Source organism: Phoca vitulina, unplaced genomic scaffold (genome assembly GCF_004348235.1).
Source record: "Phoca vitulina isolate PV1807 unplaced genomic scaffold, GSC_HSeal_1.0 scaffold8, whole genome shotgun sequence".
In the NCBI taxonomy this organism is placed as follows: domain Eukaryota; kingdom Metazoa; phylum Chordata; class Mammalia; order Carnivora; family Phocidae; genus Phoca; species Phoca vitulina.
Window position 1 is genome coordinate 43,973,271 of NW_022589711.1, and position 16,059 is coordinate 43,989,329.

Here is a 16,059-nt window from a genome sequence, read left to right on the forward strand (position 1 = left end):
TCATGTCCTGCTCCATTTGAACAGGGAATACAGAGGCTGCAATGGTAGATAGACTCCTTCAAAAAGGAGCAAGAGTTTGACAGACTGTAGTTTATTTTTCCCTTTGTGAGAGGTCTTAATATCATTTCCAGAATATGTAACTCTGGATTTTGCCACCCCCCTACCCCAGGACTGTTGAGATTTATGGAAACAAAAACAAACACTTGTAGCCCTTACTATAAAGGCAAGATTTTACCTCTAGAGCTGATCTATTCCACAGAGGTGACCCCTCGTATATTGGTGGGCCACAGGCCAAGTTCCAGGACCTCAAAACTATGAAAACAATTTTAACACCTTCTAAGAGTATTTACCCATTCTTGGTTTCATTTTCACTTTCTTTCATTTCTTCTTATAGATGTCTCTATTAAAAAATATTGAACTCATTTCTCCATTTATTTATTTATTTATTTATTATTTTTTAATTTTTCATTATGTTCAGTTAGCCAACATATAGTACATCATAAGTTTTTGTTGTAGTGTTCAACAAATCATTAGCTGTGTATAACACCCAGTGGTCATCCCAACACGTGCCCTCCTTAATACCCATCACCTGGTCACCTTTCTCCATTTAAAAATCACTTTTCTGGGGCGCCTGGGTGGCTCAGTCATTAAGCGTCTGCCTTCGGCTCAGGTCATGATCCCACAGTCCTGGGATTGAGCCCCGCATCGGGCTCCCTGCTCAGCGGGAAGCCTGCTTCTCCCTCTTCCACTCCCCCTGCTTGTGTTCCCTCTCTTACTATGTCTCTCTCTGTCAAATAAATAAAATCTTTAAAAAAAAAATAAATAAATAAAATAAAATAAATAAATAAATAAAAATCACTTTTCTGTTCTTACTATAAAACAAGAGACAAGAGAGTAAAAATAGTTATACATAGTTATGATCACAATATATATGCAAGTTTCTGAATATGTTTTACTCAACACTGTTTCATACATATTTTCTAAAGTTTCTAAATGATTTTCACTTTTATAATTTTTGAAATTGCATTAGTCCATTGAATTGAAGATGTAATTTGCTTTATTTTGTATGTATGTGTTTTTTTCATTTAGAAGTTATGGCCCCACTGTCTTCTTCGGTTGCTAAGGAGTTTAAATCTAATTGTCATTGTTTTATAGGTATTTTTCCTCCAGTTTTTAAAGAATGAGCTTGTAAGTTTGAAAAAATATTTTATGCTTTATGTTTAGCAGCTTTACCACAATATTTCTAGGTGGTATTTATTTTCATTTATCTTGCTTGGTATTCACTTTTGATCTGACCACTCATGTCCTGCTCAATTTGAATATTCACAATCTATCTCTTCAACAATTGTTTATCTACCATTCCCTCCATTCTCTTCTCAAGAAACTCTAGAGCTTCTCAGACTAACTGTTCATGACTCTTAATCTGTTCTTCCACATTTTTACTTCTTTCTCTCTCTGTACAGCATGTCAACCAAGGGTCAGGAGGATCAGCATAGATTGGGGGGGGTTCCCTCTCATTGTTGAGGGAGCCCAGAACAAAAGTCTCCAGCAGTGTTATGGACCCTGGGGTAGGGGTAGGGAAGAAGGATGAGGGGAAGGGCTGGGGGTGGACATAATGAGTCATCATGAAGAAAAGTGTCTTCAAGGCTCTCCCTCCTCCCCAACATAAGGAGGCCTCAGCAGAGGCACCTGGAAGAAGACCTCTACTTGAGGCTTCAGATAAAGATACCTAGGAATGAAGGTGCCTGGGCTATGAATGTAAATATGTGAATGAGCACGACTGGCTACAGATCTTGAGTTTTGACTACAACTCCCGTCAGAGACTGCTGTGCATGGGCTGTGCACTAAGTCTGGTGTGGGGAGGATAGTTTTCCCCCAGGAAGCCTGCTAGGTAAAACCTTTGTAATTGCCTAGGGTCAGGACTAAAAAAAATCAACATAGGTTTTTAACTAGAAGTTAGATTACTCAGGAGAAACAGACAATAACCAACATACCGCATCATGTCAGGTCATGATAAGTACTCTGATAAAAAATAAGTCAATGTAAGGAATAAGGAGTGACAAGGATGCTATCTTCAATAGGATGGTCAGAGAAATCTCCCGAGGGGGTAGCCTTTTATGAGAGACTTATATGAAGTGAAGAAATAACTATGAGACTGTATGGAGGAAGAGTCTTCTAGGCAGAGGGATTAATATGAGAAAAGGCCTTGAGATAAAGCATGCCTGTCTTTTGGAGGAATGACAAGGAAGCCAGTGTGGCTGGAGCTGAGTAAGTGAGGGAAAGAGGTTTGAAAAGTACCAGGGACCAGATTACATGAGACCTTGTAGGCCAGGGAAGGATTTTGGATTTAGTTCTCAGTGTGATGGAAAAGGATTTGGATTTAATTTTCAGTGTGGTGGGAAGTCATCAGGGAATTCTGAACAGGAGAATTATGGCATCTGAGATATATTTTAAAGGATGGTTTTGGCTTGAGGAACCAGACTTGGGGCAAGGATGAAAGTGGGCAATTAGAAGGCAATTGCAATTATCCAGTCAAATGGTAATGGAAGTTTGGCCAAGGTTAGTATCTGTAGACCCAGTGAAAAATATTCCAATTCATAATCTATCTCAGTGAGGCAGAAGAACTGATGGAGTGGTGGCAGGAGAAGGAATGAAATGAAAAGATGGGAGGTGGTGGTAATAAGGTGAGGTGCTTGATACTGAGAGTTTTTGGGAGATATAGAGGGAGCACTTTGGTCTGGGGTCTGGTCCAAGGAGGAGATGGCTGAGGCAGAGTGGACAACAAGACCATTGGAGAGGAAAAGGACAAGAAAATGAGAGGCTCGACACTGTGTGCATGAAGCTGAAAGCACCTAGACAGGGTCAGTGAAGGAGAAGGCAGGAGAAGTTGGCTGCAGCAAGCCAGGTACTCAGATCTTCAGTGAATAAGGGGCACCTAGGAGGAAGATGAACAACAGCGGCCATGAGGGGTTGGGGTAGTATAGCCTGATGGCTTGTACTTTGATGGAGCTGGGTTGTTTTATTTTAACGTATAATGATTTTACATTATATGATGCTTCATAAACTTTAATAGATCATATTTCATAAAACATATAGTATATTTTTATAATTTTACAAAATATATACAGATATGTATAATATATAAATATATATAATTATCTATATATTTATATAGATAATAAGATACATGTTAAGCTTGAAATAAAAGCAAAGCTAGTTTTAACAGAAATATCATGTAGGCCATGAAAACTGCTGAAAAACCATCCCTCCTCTACAACAGAGGATCTTACTGTTAAAGAAAAAAAATATTAGAGGACACTTCTTAAAGCACAGTAAAGAAGACTTTATCCAAGGGGTGGAGGTGCTATTGAGATAGGCATAAGGACCACTGCAAAGGGATTTTACAGTGAGGGAGAGATATTTGGCTTAACTCCAAATATAGCATGGGCAGGTGGGAATTTATAGCCAAGGAGAAAGGTGGGGGCAGGGTGGGGGGCGGTCAGTGGATGGAAAATTACTAAGGGGAAACAAGGATAGGAGGGATTCTGCCCAAACCCACTTAACAGGATTCTTGCTAAGGACAGGCCAGGGTAATCAGACATCCCCTGGGGGATGGTGGAGGATAAGGAACCTGATCAGATTCAAGCATAATCAGGTAGCAAGGTTGGGGATTCTGGTTAAACTGGGTGCTTAGCAGGGTTCTTGCTAAAACTGGGTTTTACAAGGACGTGCACAGATGGGCAGAGGAGTGGATCAGGAGCCTGAATAAATTTTGATCAAGCAAAGAGTCTTTGTCATACCTAAAAGATAATATCTCCAAGATCTCTGGATAAATACAAAACCCTTTTTCTCTGGTTGCCCTGTTCTTTGCTTCATACTGTCTCCTCACACTTCCCTTACCTATATTAAAGTTCAGCTTTGGTTATCATAGTTCTACATCTCCTCAGCCACATCTGTGCAGACCCTCTCTTGGGTATTTTCTATAGATGGTTCAGATAAGTACTGACAGCAGCAAGTGGGGGAAACTTCCATTGAGATGGAAGACAGGGGAGGAAGAGAGTACCTGCTGCTATATAAACAGCAGTATCCAGCAGACAGGTGAATACGGATATCCGGAACTCTAGTGAAAGTGATTGGCTGGAAATAAGCATCTGTGAATTATTAGCTTATAGTTTGCAGCTGAATCCATGGGGATAGGAGAGAAAAACCAGAGAGAGTGGAGAGTAAGGAGAAGATCAAGAACAGGCACTTGAGATAATCAGCATTTAAGGAGCGATCAGAGAAAACTGACGAGGAGGTCAGAGAATGGGAAGGAAGAGAGTTTCCAGAAGGAGATAGGCCAACACTGTGACATTCAACAGAGTGGGCAAATAACATGAGGTCTGAAAAGAGCTCTGACTTTGGCACTGGTGGGAAGTCAATGACAACCTTTGAGGGGGAAGTTTTGGCACAGAGGTGGGAGACAGAGGCTAGGGGTGGAGGCAGCAATTGCTACTTACTCTTTCAGGGAGTTTGACTATAAGAGAAAAAGAAACTAAAAGCAGTAGCAAAGGGAATTGTTGAAGTAACTGCTATGAGGAAGGGAGAGGGTAGTAAGCAGGGTAACCAGCTCACAGAACAAATTAAATGGGACAGGAACAGATTTATAATATCATCAGTCTGAACAATTGAATAATTTCCTCCAGTATTGCTCAAACATTTAGTTGTAAGAACAGGCATGTAGATCAAAAGTAAAGTGTTCTTCGGATGAGTTCTGCAATGGCTACAGTGGCTGGTGACTATCCTGCTGGTCAGCACAAATATGGAACATTTCCATCATTGCAGAGAAGGCTTTCGGAAAGCACTGCGCTACAGGGTCTAAACTGGATAGAGCTGAGGTCTTGATGAAGTAAAAGAACAAATGTTGGTGGAGTAATAAAGAGCAAATCTTGGAGGAAGATATCTTGTGGACAGAGATAGGTACATTGAGGTTTAAGATTTTAGGAGCAGAGCTGTTCTTGGTGAAAAGGTTCAGGGTTATGTCATGGGAGAGGAGCTGCTAAAATAGCCTGTGGATAAAGATTTTTGAAATGGAAAAGGCCAAAGAACTTTGAAGCCAGGTTGTTGGTGAACTTATCCATGCTGAAGTAGCTCAAATGGATAGTAATAGTTGGTTGGAAAGAAAAACCTTACAACTACTGCCAAAATCTTCAGTGAACAAAGAAGTAATGACAAATGATTAGTAGCTAACAGCAGTGAGAGAGGCAGGCACCTCAAAATGGGAAGGATGTTGTTGCTCAAGTTCCTTGTAAAGTGTGCTAAAACAAGCAGTGACTAAGGACAAGGGGTGTCCTTTAGGTAGGGCCAGATTTCAATGAAAGCATAACCTTGGGGGAAACATTTGATGGAGAGGCTGAAGATGCAGAGGAGTTTATTACAATGGAATGAGATTTCCAGAGGACCTAGTAAAGCTTTGAAGGAAGTTTAGTAAAAGAGGAAAAATCTATGAGTACAGATAACCATAGTAACATGAGTAAAAGATGGTTCTTGAATGTATAAGACGTGCATTTGGGGTAGTGGCCAGGGAAGACTGAAGTCCCAGGTGTAGTCAGAGACCTCATAAGGTTAGAAGACTACAGTTTTTGTGTAACATTCAAACAGTATATTGCTAAGGAACAAACTTGTCTATCTGATTAGGGAGGTGTCTAGATGGATCTTGTGTGCCTAGCTCCTGACATCATCAGAGCAACCAGTTATAACTAGACCCAGACCTTTTTATTACCCAAGTCCTGGGCAAGGGAGAGAATCTCAATGTGTACCCACCAATGGAGTCCCAGTGAGTCCAGTAGCTGGGTGACCTAAGATGTGGAGTCATCACAGGACTCCACTGAAGCTGCTTAGGAAAAATAGACCTTGAGCTAAATCTTCCCCATGTCATCAGGAATTAGCATGTGTACCGTGTATAGCTCTGAGTGATGTCATGGAAGGCAGTGGTTGGTGAGGAACTACAGAGTGCAAATTATGAAATACTTTCAGTTCCACTCGAAATGGACCTCGGAGTGATTTCCACCCCAGAGTGAGGGGAGAAGGAGGAGGGACAGATAGGAACAAATTTTTCCTATCATTACCTTCTCTGTTCTACTTTGGAGACAGAGGTAGAGACACTCTCCTGCAACTTCTCAAACTGAGCTATTGTTAAAATTCAGATTCTAACTCAGCAGGTGTGGTGGGGGAGGGGCAGAGATTCCACATTTCTGACCAGCCCCCTGGTGATGCTCATGCCTTTAGAACACAGACCACACTTTTGATTGGTAGGTGAGGAGGGGGACAGTCAGATGGGTGTAAGGGAAAGCCCGTATAATGTTTGGGAGGGGGGACCCAAGTCAGAGAATTTAGACTGGTCTGTTATTGGAAAGAGTGGGTGGGAAGGAGAGATGATACTGTGCGGTTCTGCAGAGAAATAGTCATAAATCAAGGAGAGAGAAGAAGCCAAAGGTGAAGTCATTTCTGGGCCCAGTAGGCAATAACATAACATTGACCGTTAACTGGCAGAATTTTCAACTATGAGTTTGGTTTCTCCCTTAGGTCATCTGCCCTAAAACCAGAATGAGTTTTCCCAGAGATATAGCTGCTAGAAGTTTTTACAGCAGGTGGCACTCTTACATTATCATTCAGAATTTAGCAAAGAAGCAGCAAGAGTCCCAGGATTGCCTTGTAAGGCAACTGCTGAATACGGTAAATCTTCCTTAGGTTCCCCTTTCACAGTTCCAGGTACTCAGGTAAATTTTCCCACCACCCTCCAATATGGGAACACATCCTGTACATATGCTGCATTTCATATTTGCCAAGTGCTTCACAGGGTTCTAGTGAACACAATGGCAATAAGCAGTGATTTGAACTTGTGCTGACTCTCACAGGTGCCTGAGTCCTCTTTCCTTAGAATTCAAACCACCACCAACCCTTTTGATTATGTGTTCTCACTGGGCCACTCTGTGGACAGTTCAATTTTGCCAGGTGCATGTCACTCTTATTTGTCCTACTCCCTCTTAGAAGAGAAACCCATTGATCAGATCAATTTACTTTCTCCTGCCGCCCTCAAACACAACTCAAAGGAACTCCTCTCATCTCTCTCACCAACCTACCTCCTCTTTCCCCCTTAATGTCAACAACTCTTCACTGAAGTCTGGAATGATGAAGCTTTATTCAAAACCCACCCTAACATTTTCCCCATGGCAGCATTTAACTTTATATTAACTAAGAAACAGCATTTCCCACTAACCCTGCACTTCTCACCCACCACTGCTTAATTTCTTGGCCAACTCTCAAGTAATTCTGTAACCCAGAATAGGCCCACAAAACCCTATAATCGAACACATTTAAGGAGCTAAGTGGCACACATCCCTTCCACAAACTTCAATATGTCCTCAGGGGTGAAAGCCTTTCTCTGAACTCTCCCAGCGTGTCCTCCAGGGGTTGTAAAAATTTCCAGTGGCAATGCATACTGGGAAAAGCAAGTGCCTCGTACCTGGGGTTTCCCCAATACTCCAAAAGCACATCCTCACCTTCTTATCTATGATTCATTTCCAGCATTTCATTCATGTACGTTAAATGGTCTTTGACCAGCACAATCCCAAAACAACCATCAGAAGGCCCAGTTCTCCTTCTGATCCCTGAAAGAGCTTAGAGAGGTCACTGAAAATAGAGGCTTTGGTTGACTGTGTCATTTCCAAACTGTTTTACATCCTTGGGCAAGCTGGCCATGGAAACAGCATTCATGAGGAAAACTCTGTAAAGGGAACTATTTGAATTTCAAAGACATTACTCAATGTGATACCCAACTAGTAAGGCATAATGAGGGGGGCAGATATTAAATTTGTTACCATTATCAGAAATCTTTTCACTATAGAGGGGCAAGGAATAAGGGGATGGGGAGGGAAAGGGAGAGCTTTTGGTGATGGTGTAGAAGTAATGGAGCTTGAAACAGCTACAGTGAAGAGAATCAAGTATTCAGGTTATAGGAAGGTTAACAGATGGGTGGATGCATTGTCTAACTCTGCTGTTTTTCCCTGGTCTGGGATTTAAATTCACAGAACCACAGTACTAGAAAGATTCTTGGAACACTTAGTCCACCCCTTCATTAAACTGATAAGGAAACAGAGCCTCATGGTGGTGCAGTTTGCACAAGGCCCATATTTATTTATCAGTGGAGTGAGGACAAATGTCCCATTCTCCAGATGCCAGTATGTAGGCACATTCCAGAGTTTAATACCTAGTTCTTCAGTATCATTACTGATAAGATAGCATCTGGGTATTGTATAAAGAGAAACGGAGTTGTTTTTTTCTTCTTCCTTCTTGTTTCTCCTTCCCTAATCTCTACCTTTCCTTTTTTAGGTGCTGCTTCCACGAAGAGTCAAGCATATTTCAACAAGACTGGAGAACTGCCATGCCATTTTACAAACTCTCAAAACATAAGCCTGGATGAGTTGGTAGTATTTTGGCAGGACCAGGATAAGCTGGTTCTGTATGAGCTATTCAGAGGCAAAGAGAACCCTCAAAATGTTCATCCCAAGTATAAAGGCCGCACAAGCTTTGACAAGGACAATTGGACCCTGAAACTGCACAACGTTCAGATCAAGGACAAGGGCTCATATCAATGTTTCATTCATCATAAAGGGCCCAAAGGACTAGTCCCCATGTACCACATGAGTTCTGACCTATCAGTGCTTGGTATGTAGTCAATGGCGCGTTCAGGTCCCTGGCCTTCTCAGATGAGACTGCAATGAGCAGAGAAATGTTGGGGTGGGGGGGTGGTGAGGGAGTGGGAGGGTTGTGGGTGGTACCTGTAGAGGGAAGGCAGGAGACAGCCATTTCTGGGAAGTCCATTTGAAGGGAATGCAGGGTTTGGTGATAGGGAACTGAAAATCCTTTGTACTTTTTATAGTTTGCTTCTGAAGGATCAGTAAGAATTTGCTTTGGGGACAACTTAGGGCTAACTGAACAAAGTTAATGTGGCTAAGGGAAAACCACGGGTAATTTGGCCATTACTAAGTTTACGTAACTATACAGGCCTCAGATCTCTTTTACATTCATTTTTTTCCTTTGGTCCAAGATTTGTCACCCACTAAATCTTTGCCTAGAGCTCCTAGCAAAGGTGACAGCTGATTGATTTGGGTTTTTCCTTCAACCTCCTGGAGGTCACTTATGAGCTGTTTGCTGCCCAACCAAGAGCCCGGTAGACAGTTCTGTTAACATACGTATAGATTTTGATGCACAGTTCTGTTAACATACATATAGATTTAGGTAACCACCACCATAAATAGGGTACAAACATTTCCATCACCCTAAAAAAATTTCTTCATGGTATTGCTTTATAATCATACCCTCTCCATACCCATAAGCCCTGTTTTGAATCCTACAGTCTTATCTTTTTTGAGAACATCACATAAATGGAGCCATACAGTATGTAACCTTTTAAGATTGGCTTCTTTTTTTTTTTTTTTAAGATTTTATTTATTTATCTGACAGAGAGAGACACAGCGAGAGAGGGAACACAAGAAGCGGGAGTGGGAGAGGGAGAGGGAGAAGCAGGCTTCCCGCAGAGCAGGGAGCCTGATGCAGGGCTTGATTCCAGGACCCTGGGATCATGACCTGAGCCGAAGGCAGATGCTTAACAACTGAGCCACCCAGGCACCCCAAGATTGGCTTCTTTTATTTAACATAATGCCTTTGAGATTTATCTAAGTTGTTGCATGTATCAGAAGCCTGTTCCTTGTTATTGCTAAGGAGGATTCTATTTTATCCACTCAACCCATGGAAAGACATTGGGATTTTTTTTCAGTTTGGGGCTATTATAAATAGTTGCTGTAAACATGTACAAGTGTGAACATAAGTTTTCATTTCTCTAAGGTAGATACCCAGGTGTGGGATTACTAGATTCAGATTAACTTCTGATGAAACTGGAGAAGGCAGATCAACAGTGATTCTGAAACCACAGAATAAAGAAAAGGCCAAAATAGAAATAGAATGAGGAGTCCTCCCTTTAAGCCTTGTGTGATTCAAACTAGGCTGCAAGAGTTTTGGAACATTTTACCAAGTGATAAATAAGTGTTTTTAAGGTATGGCCAGATACCATTGAAGAACATGGTGTGTTTTAGGTGGGTCACGATCATTTTTTTATTTTAACAATTTTATATTTATTTTAATGTAGTAGGAAAAACAAGAACTCACTTCTCCAACCTGTGATTGCACAGATGTTGTTAAGGAGGCCAAAGGAGGTAGCACCAGGGCAATCTCCTTTCTACAGACCACACAAAATACAAGCAGAGGACTTAAGTCATGTGTTGGTACAGCAAAACTTAGAAAGGTGATATGCAAATCACTGGTTTTAGAGACAATAAAGTAAATTAGAAATTAGTATGTAGAACCTGAAAACTACAGTAACTATTAAAGAATAACAGGATTTTGGCTAGCAGAAGGGGCTAGGTGCAGTAATCCTTGACAGCCATTAAAATCTGAATGGCAAACTAAGGCGAGAGAAGCTCTATGTTTATCAAGATCTTACATTTTCCCTAAAAATGGCTGGGTTTGGCCTTCATCTTATAATACATGATGAAGAAAGCTTGACAGTCATGCCCAAAACCAATATTCTGAATTTCTAAATCCAAAGTCCCCATCCACTCACTTATCAGTATCCTACTCAGGTTTCTAGATGATATGGCCCAGAGCATGCCAGCACCATGAACTCTGTTAGTGTCAGTCCCTTTCTGCTTCCTTAGTCTGGCAAGCTGCAATGTACCCCATGACACAGCTGGGTTCCAACCTCAGACTACTTCTCCATCCCAAAATTACTCTCCTCAGAACAGTGGTCTCATTGTGAATCTTTGGTGACTCAATTTCAGCCCTCCTGTCACTCAGAAAGCACCCCCCACCCTGATTTGGGTAAGCAGGAAGTAAGCATGGCCCAAAACTCCATTCTTGAAAAATAAATGTGGGGTCCTTATGTGGCTCTCACCATGGGCTGAGGCCCACACTTTAGATACCCAAGAGGCTCCCAAGTGTGCCCCCAGTAAGTTCCCAGATCAGAGCCAGTTATTTGCAATTCTCTTCTAGACACTCTTCTAGACACATCTAAATTTAGACTGATTTCTTTTTTTGTATCTTTATTCTGCTTTCAGCTAACTTCAGTCAACCTGAAATAATGGTAACTTCTAATAGAACAGAAAATTCTGGCATCATAAATTTGACGTGCTCATCTGTACAAGGTTACCCAGAACCTAAGGAAATGTATTTTAAGCTAAAAACCGAGAATTCAACTACTAAGTATGATACTGCCATGAAGAAATCTCAAAATAATGTCACAGAACTGTACAACGTTTCTATCAGCTTGTCTTTTTCAGTCCCTGAAGCAAGCAATGTGAGCATCACCTGTGTCCTGCAACTTGAGTCAATGGAGCTTCACTCCCTACCTTACAATATAGGTAAAGCTGCTTCCCAAGACTATTTCTTTCATCAGGTGTTATACCCAAAATGTTGAGGCAGATCATTCAATGTTCCCTGCTTGCCAGGAAGCCTCCAACAGGGCCATTTTGTGGTACTATTAGGAAGGAACCAGATGGAGGGCTCCTCTCTTCATCTGAGTGCTGCTACAGGGTCCCGGAGACTGTGAACATATACTGCACTTGAGGAAGTATGCTTTTAGCCCTGAAACTGACCCAGTCTTTTGGGCTACCTTTGGATAGAAGATTCTGAAGTTTAAGTCAGAAAATGCAAGATTCCTCCAGGCTAGAATTCTTCCATTCATACACACACCCACACCCACCCCCCACACACACAAACACACACAAACACACACACACATCATCATCATCATCATCATCATCTATACATACATACATACATACACATGGTACATGCTCTGAGTACAGAGCCACTCTAGATGTTGTCGGCTGCAGACATGAAACCTAAAATGTATAAGACATGCTCTCTGCCCTCAAGTACCTTCCAATAAAATCAGAACTCCATGATGTACACACATGAAAAACTGGATTTTGAAAAGATTGAATTGGGATCTAAAGCATATCCCATGGAAATATGCAACTAAATTTAAAAACAGGAGAGAATGATAATCAGTTTTATAGACATTCAGAGGTAGGTAGGTTCCTTGAGAGCCAGGGAAGTCTTCCTAAAGAAAATGGGACCTTAAAACACCATAAAAGATAACTGGGCTTTAAAAGTACGGTGAAGGGGTGCCTGGATGGCTCAGTCGTTTAAGTGTCTGCCTTTGGCTCAGGTCATGATCTCAGGGTCCTGGGATCGAGCCCCATGTCCAGCTCCCTGCTCAGCCGGAGAATCTGCTTCTCCCTCTCTTTCTGCTCCTACCCCCACTCGTGCTCTCTCTCTCTTTCGCTCACTCACTCTCTCAAATAAATAAATAAAATCTTTTTAAAAAGTAGAAAATATAGAAGTGTGGTGAAGAGATGACAGGTATCAGACTTATGGTTTCCTGAACAGAAAGAAAAATTCTCAGACAGCATCCAGGCTTAGAAGGTGAGAGGACCAAAATCAATTAACAGTATTTGATATGGGCACAGGTGGTGGGGGTGGGCATATGTGTCAGGAAAGACTAAGAAGCAGAAATTCTTGCGGCATGTTGACAGTGTAGTACAGGGTCCAGTCCAGCTGGAGGAAAGGGTTGAAACTAAGCAGTGTCTGCTAATAGAAGTCTAACATTTTAAAGTCCTGGCTTTGCCCTGGGGAAAATGCATCCATGTTTGAGACCCCACTTTTGAGGAGCAGTAACTGCAAGATTCTCTCCTGGAATAAAGGCACTCTGCACCCACACTGCCCCTATCACTGCTTCTTCTGATCCTGACCACTCTCTTCCCACACATCTACCTTCTGCTTACCTTGGCCCCTTCTCCAATCCTGGCCCTTCGATTTTTCCTTTCCTAAGGCATCCATCCAACTCCTTGCTTCATCCTCTAACTTTGCTGCTTCCTTTCTCCTGCTGTCTCATTGTTCCAACATAACTTGGTCTACGGACACATTCTTATGGGCAGCCTCTGGAGCCAGTCCCTCTCAGTAAGCTTTACCAGTGGGCCAATCCCTTCTCTTGGTACTGATTTCCTTCCGCTAAGACATATCTCTGCCTCTGAGAACCCAGTAAACAGGCCGCACAGAAGCCTGGTTGCTTCTACTGTAGCCTCTCTTGGCCTAATAGAAGCCTCTCTCTCAAAAAAAAAGAAGCCTCTCTCAAGCTATCCCTGAGGCTCAGCACCTGTTTGGAGCCAGCAACACCACTGCACATTACATGCCCTGGGGCCTTCTGCCATGGCTCCCACAGTCTACAAATGAATAGGGCCTTGCCATTCCTGTAGCTTCATCATGGCTCCCCCTTTCTGCTCTTCCTCACCTACTGCCCAAACCTTCCCAGCTGCCACCATCTTCAGAAACATTTCAGCTCCAGCTGCCTCAGGAAGCCAGGGCTTGCCTCTCTCTATCCCTGTTCTATGGCTTGACCAGAGATAGTGTTGACCCTGAATCAAGGAATCTTTTTGGGTATCAAAAGGTAGCAGTCTCCATTTTATCAAGTATAACCCCCGTTTACTGGGAATGCTAAACAGGCTCCAGTGGGATAAAACTAGGACAGACTCAAAAAGTGTTGAATATGGCTTGCAATGCAGCAACTCCTTTTCCTAATGTCCCAGGAATGGGGTATGTGTCCACAAATTGCAGCTATAAACTAATAGGTCAGCTGGTATTATTTTCCTGGAATTTGAGATTAACTATCAGAATGAGTCCCATAAATGTCTATAAAATGGGCCAGTTCTAAGCTTTCCCCTCAAAGTGTATTTTTCAACTTCCTGGAAACTTAGAAGTCTCCAGGCAAGGAAGAAAGTCCTGACCTCCCAGGAGCTGATTCTAACCCTGATTCCTCAGGGCACAAAGAGATATCAAATGTATCAAAGACACATTCTGAAAGCCTTGTTTCTTCCACTGTGGCCTCAGTGGAAAAAACAAACAAATAAGCAAAACTGGAGGTAGGCAGCTGTTATATTTGTCCAAATGAGGTGTGTCTGGAGCCTGATCTAGAGATGACAGTGGATGGAGAAATTATTACATGGGAAACTTCAGGACTCCAGGCCTGGCTATACATGGGCTGAGGAAGCAGGGTGGTGCACAGATGACTATGCATTCAAAGTTTCAGCATGGGTACCATACCCATATGCAGAACTAAGGGCCAGGTTGACTTTCTTCTTCTAGATCATAGTCATTGTCATCCCCACCTCTGGGAAGGGAAGGCAGCTTAGTCCAGGCTTTTGGCCAGAAGCACCGGCTTGGTTCTAAGCTGCTAAGGCCCTAAGCCTGGGACTTTCTATGGCCTCATATTGTGGATTTCAGGCTCCTCTGGCAGTAGAGCCCTGGGGAGTTGTTGACTTGTAAATGAAGACAACAGTAATTATAAACCTTTTATAGTCGATCTTCCTGGCTGATTAAAAACTTGTGGTCATTTCTAGATGCACATACGAAACCCCCCCCTGCCCGAGACCCCATCCTCTGGATTGCAGCTCTACTTGTAATGTTGGTCATTTTGTGTGGGATGGTGTTGGTGTTCTTTCTAACACTAAGGAAAAGGAAGAAGAAGCAGCCTGGCCCCTCTCATGAATGTGGTGAGTCAGTGCTTGTCCCCTCTGCAGATTGCCATTTTGCAGCTACCTGCGGTCAGCTGCCTTCTGGAGCTCATTGGCTGAGCTCAGATTAGCAAAAAGTCAGCAAGTGGTTGGAGGAAAAGGTTTTCCCTCAGGGTTTGGAGCCTGTATAGATGGGACTCAACATTGTTCTCAATTTCTAGGAGAGGCAACATTTCTAATCTAAGGTCTACAAATGTACTTCCGGTTTCCAGACAAAACTGATAATTCCCTGCTTTAGCTACCTCACTTCATGAAGTTACTGTGAAAATTCAATGAAGTAAAATCGTGAAAATACTTCTAAATGTTAATGACTATGGACCTGGCAGTGTTCAAGCAGAGAAGCTTGGGGGGGTGGAAGGGGAGGATTAGATGACCATAAGATTTACTTTCATTTCTCTAAAAGTCTAGGTTTCTGAGAAAAAAAGTGGGATGAATTGTTCCCCATTGACTTTTTAAAAATAATATTAACTTTTATTGATTACCAAGTATTACATACCCATTACCAAATATGCTGAAAAAAAATATCTATAGTTCCACTAGTAAGAAAGAAATGGTTATACAGACAAGATTTTGGTTTATATCTTACAGATTTTTCTGGAATCTATGTTATTTTCCATAAGTGGAATAATACTATAAAGACTGTTTTTCACAGTTTAGATAATATCATATGTACTGTTTTCTAATTTATTTGTACTAAACATAGTAAGAAGATTTTCAGTGTCACTAATTATCATTCTATAGCAACATTTTAAATGGCTGTGAGATATTCCATTTTGTGGCTACACCTTAATTTATTTAACCAACTCCACATTCTAGGACAGTTAGGTTGTTCCCATAGTTTTGCTATTGTAAATAGTACTGCACTGAGCAGCCTCCTCATTGACTTTTGTAAAAGTGGCACTGTGCTTAATGGGGGACAAAGGGGTCCCTGACTTTATAATAATCTTATGCTCCTTTGTGGTTTAGGCTGGTTTGGGCGAAGTTGCAAGGTAAGGTTGGATTTCATCTCAGTAATGGCTGTAGTAGAAGTTTGGTTGGTGCTTATAATTAAGGTAACCTTCTTACTCGCTTTGGTAAAAAGCACCAGATGAGTAATGCTTCTGATCAGCATCTTATTTAAGATTTCAGTGTACTGATTTTAAGATCCACTAGAAAATAGATGGATGACATTAGCAGTCACTCATTTCATCCTGCTATATTTTAAAAACAAGAAATTGGGGAGTTGATTATCCAATTTCAAGAAATGAATAGAAAGCTTATGGTAGAGTCATATTCAAACTGCCAAAACATGGGGTGTGCTGATATAATAATAGCTTTATATGATATAAAAGTGTAAAATGCAGAGCACAGGGCCAGATGTACAGATATATTGTGCTTATTGAAGCTTTGA

The 16,059-nt window shown here is 41.8% G+C and overlaps 1 protein-coding gene across 2 annotated transcripts in view; it reads left to right on the top strand.

Moving 5' to 3' along the window:
- Nucleotides 1-16,059, top strand: part of CD86 (CD86 molecule) — a 66,943-nt gene that overhangs the window by 38,847 nt on the left and 12,037 nt on the right. Inside the window, exons 3-5 of one of the 2 annotated variants that reach the window (XM_032406658.1) lie at nt 8,371-8,706; nt 11,154-11,456; nt 14,496-14,648. In XM_032406658.1, coding sequence (XP_032262549.1) covers nt 8,371-8,706; nt 11,154-11,456; nt 14,496-14,648 — 792 coding nt within the window. The remainder of the gene's footprint in view (nt 1-8,370; nt 8,707-11,153; nt 11,457-14,495; nt 14,649-16,059) is intronic. The other variant, XM_032406659.1, reaches the window with a different exon arrangement.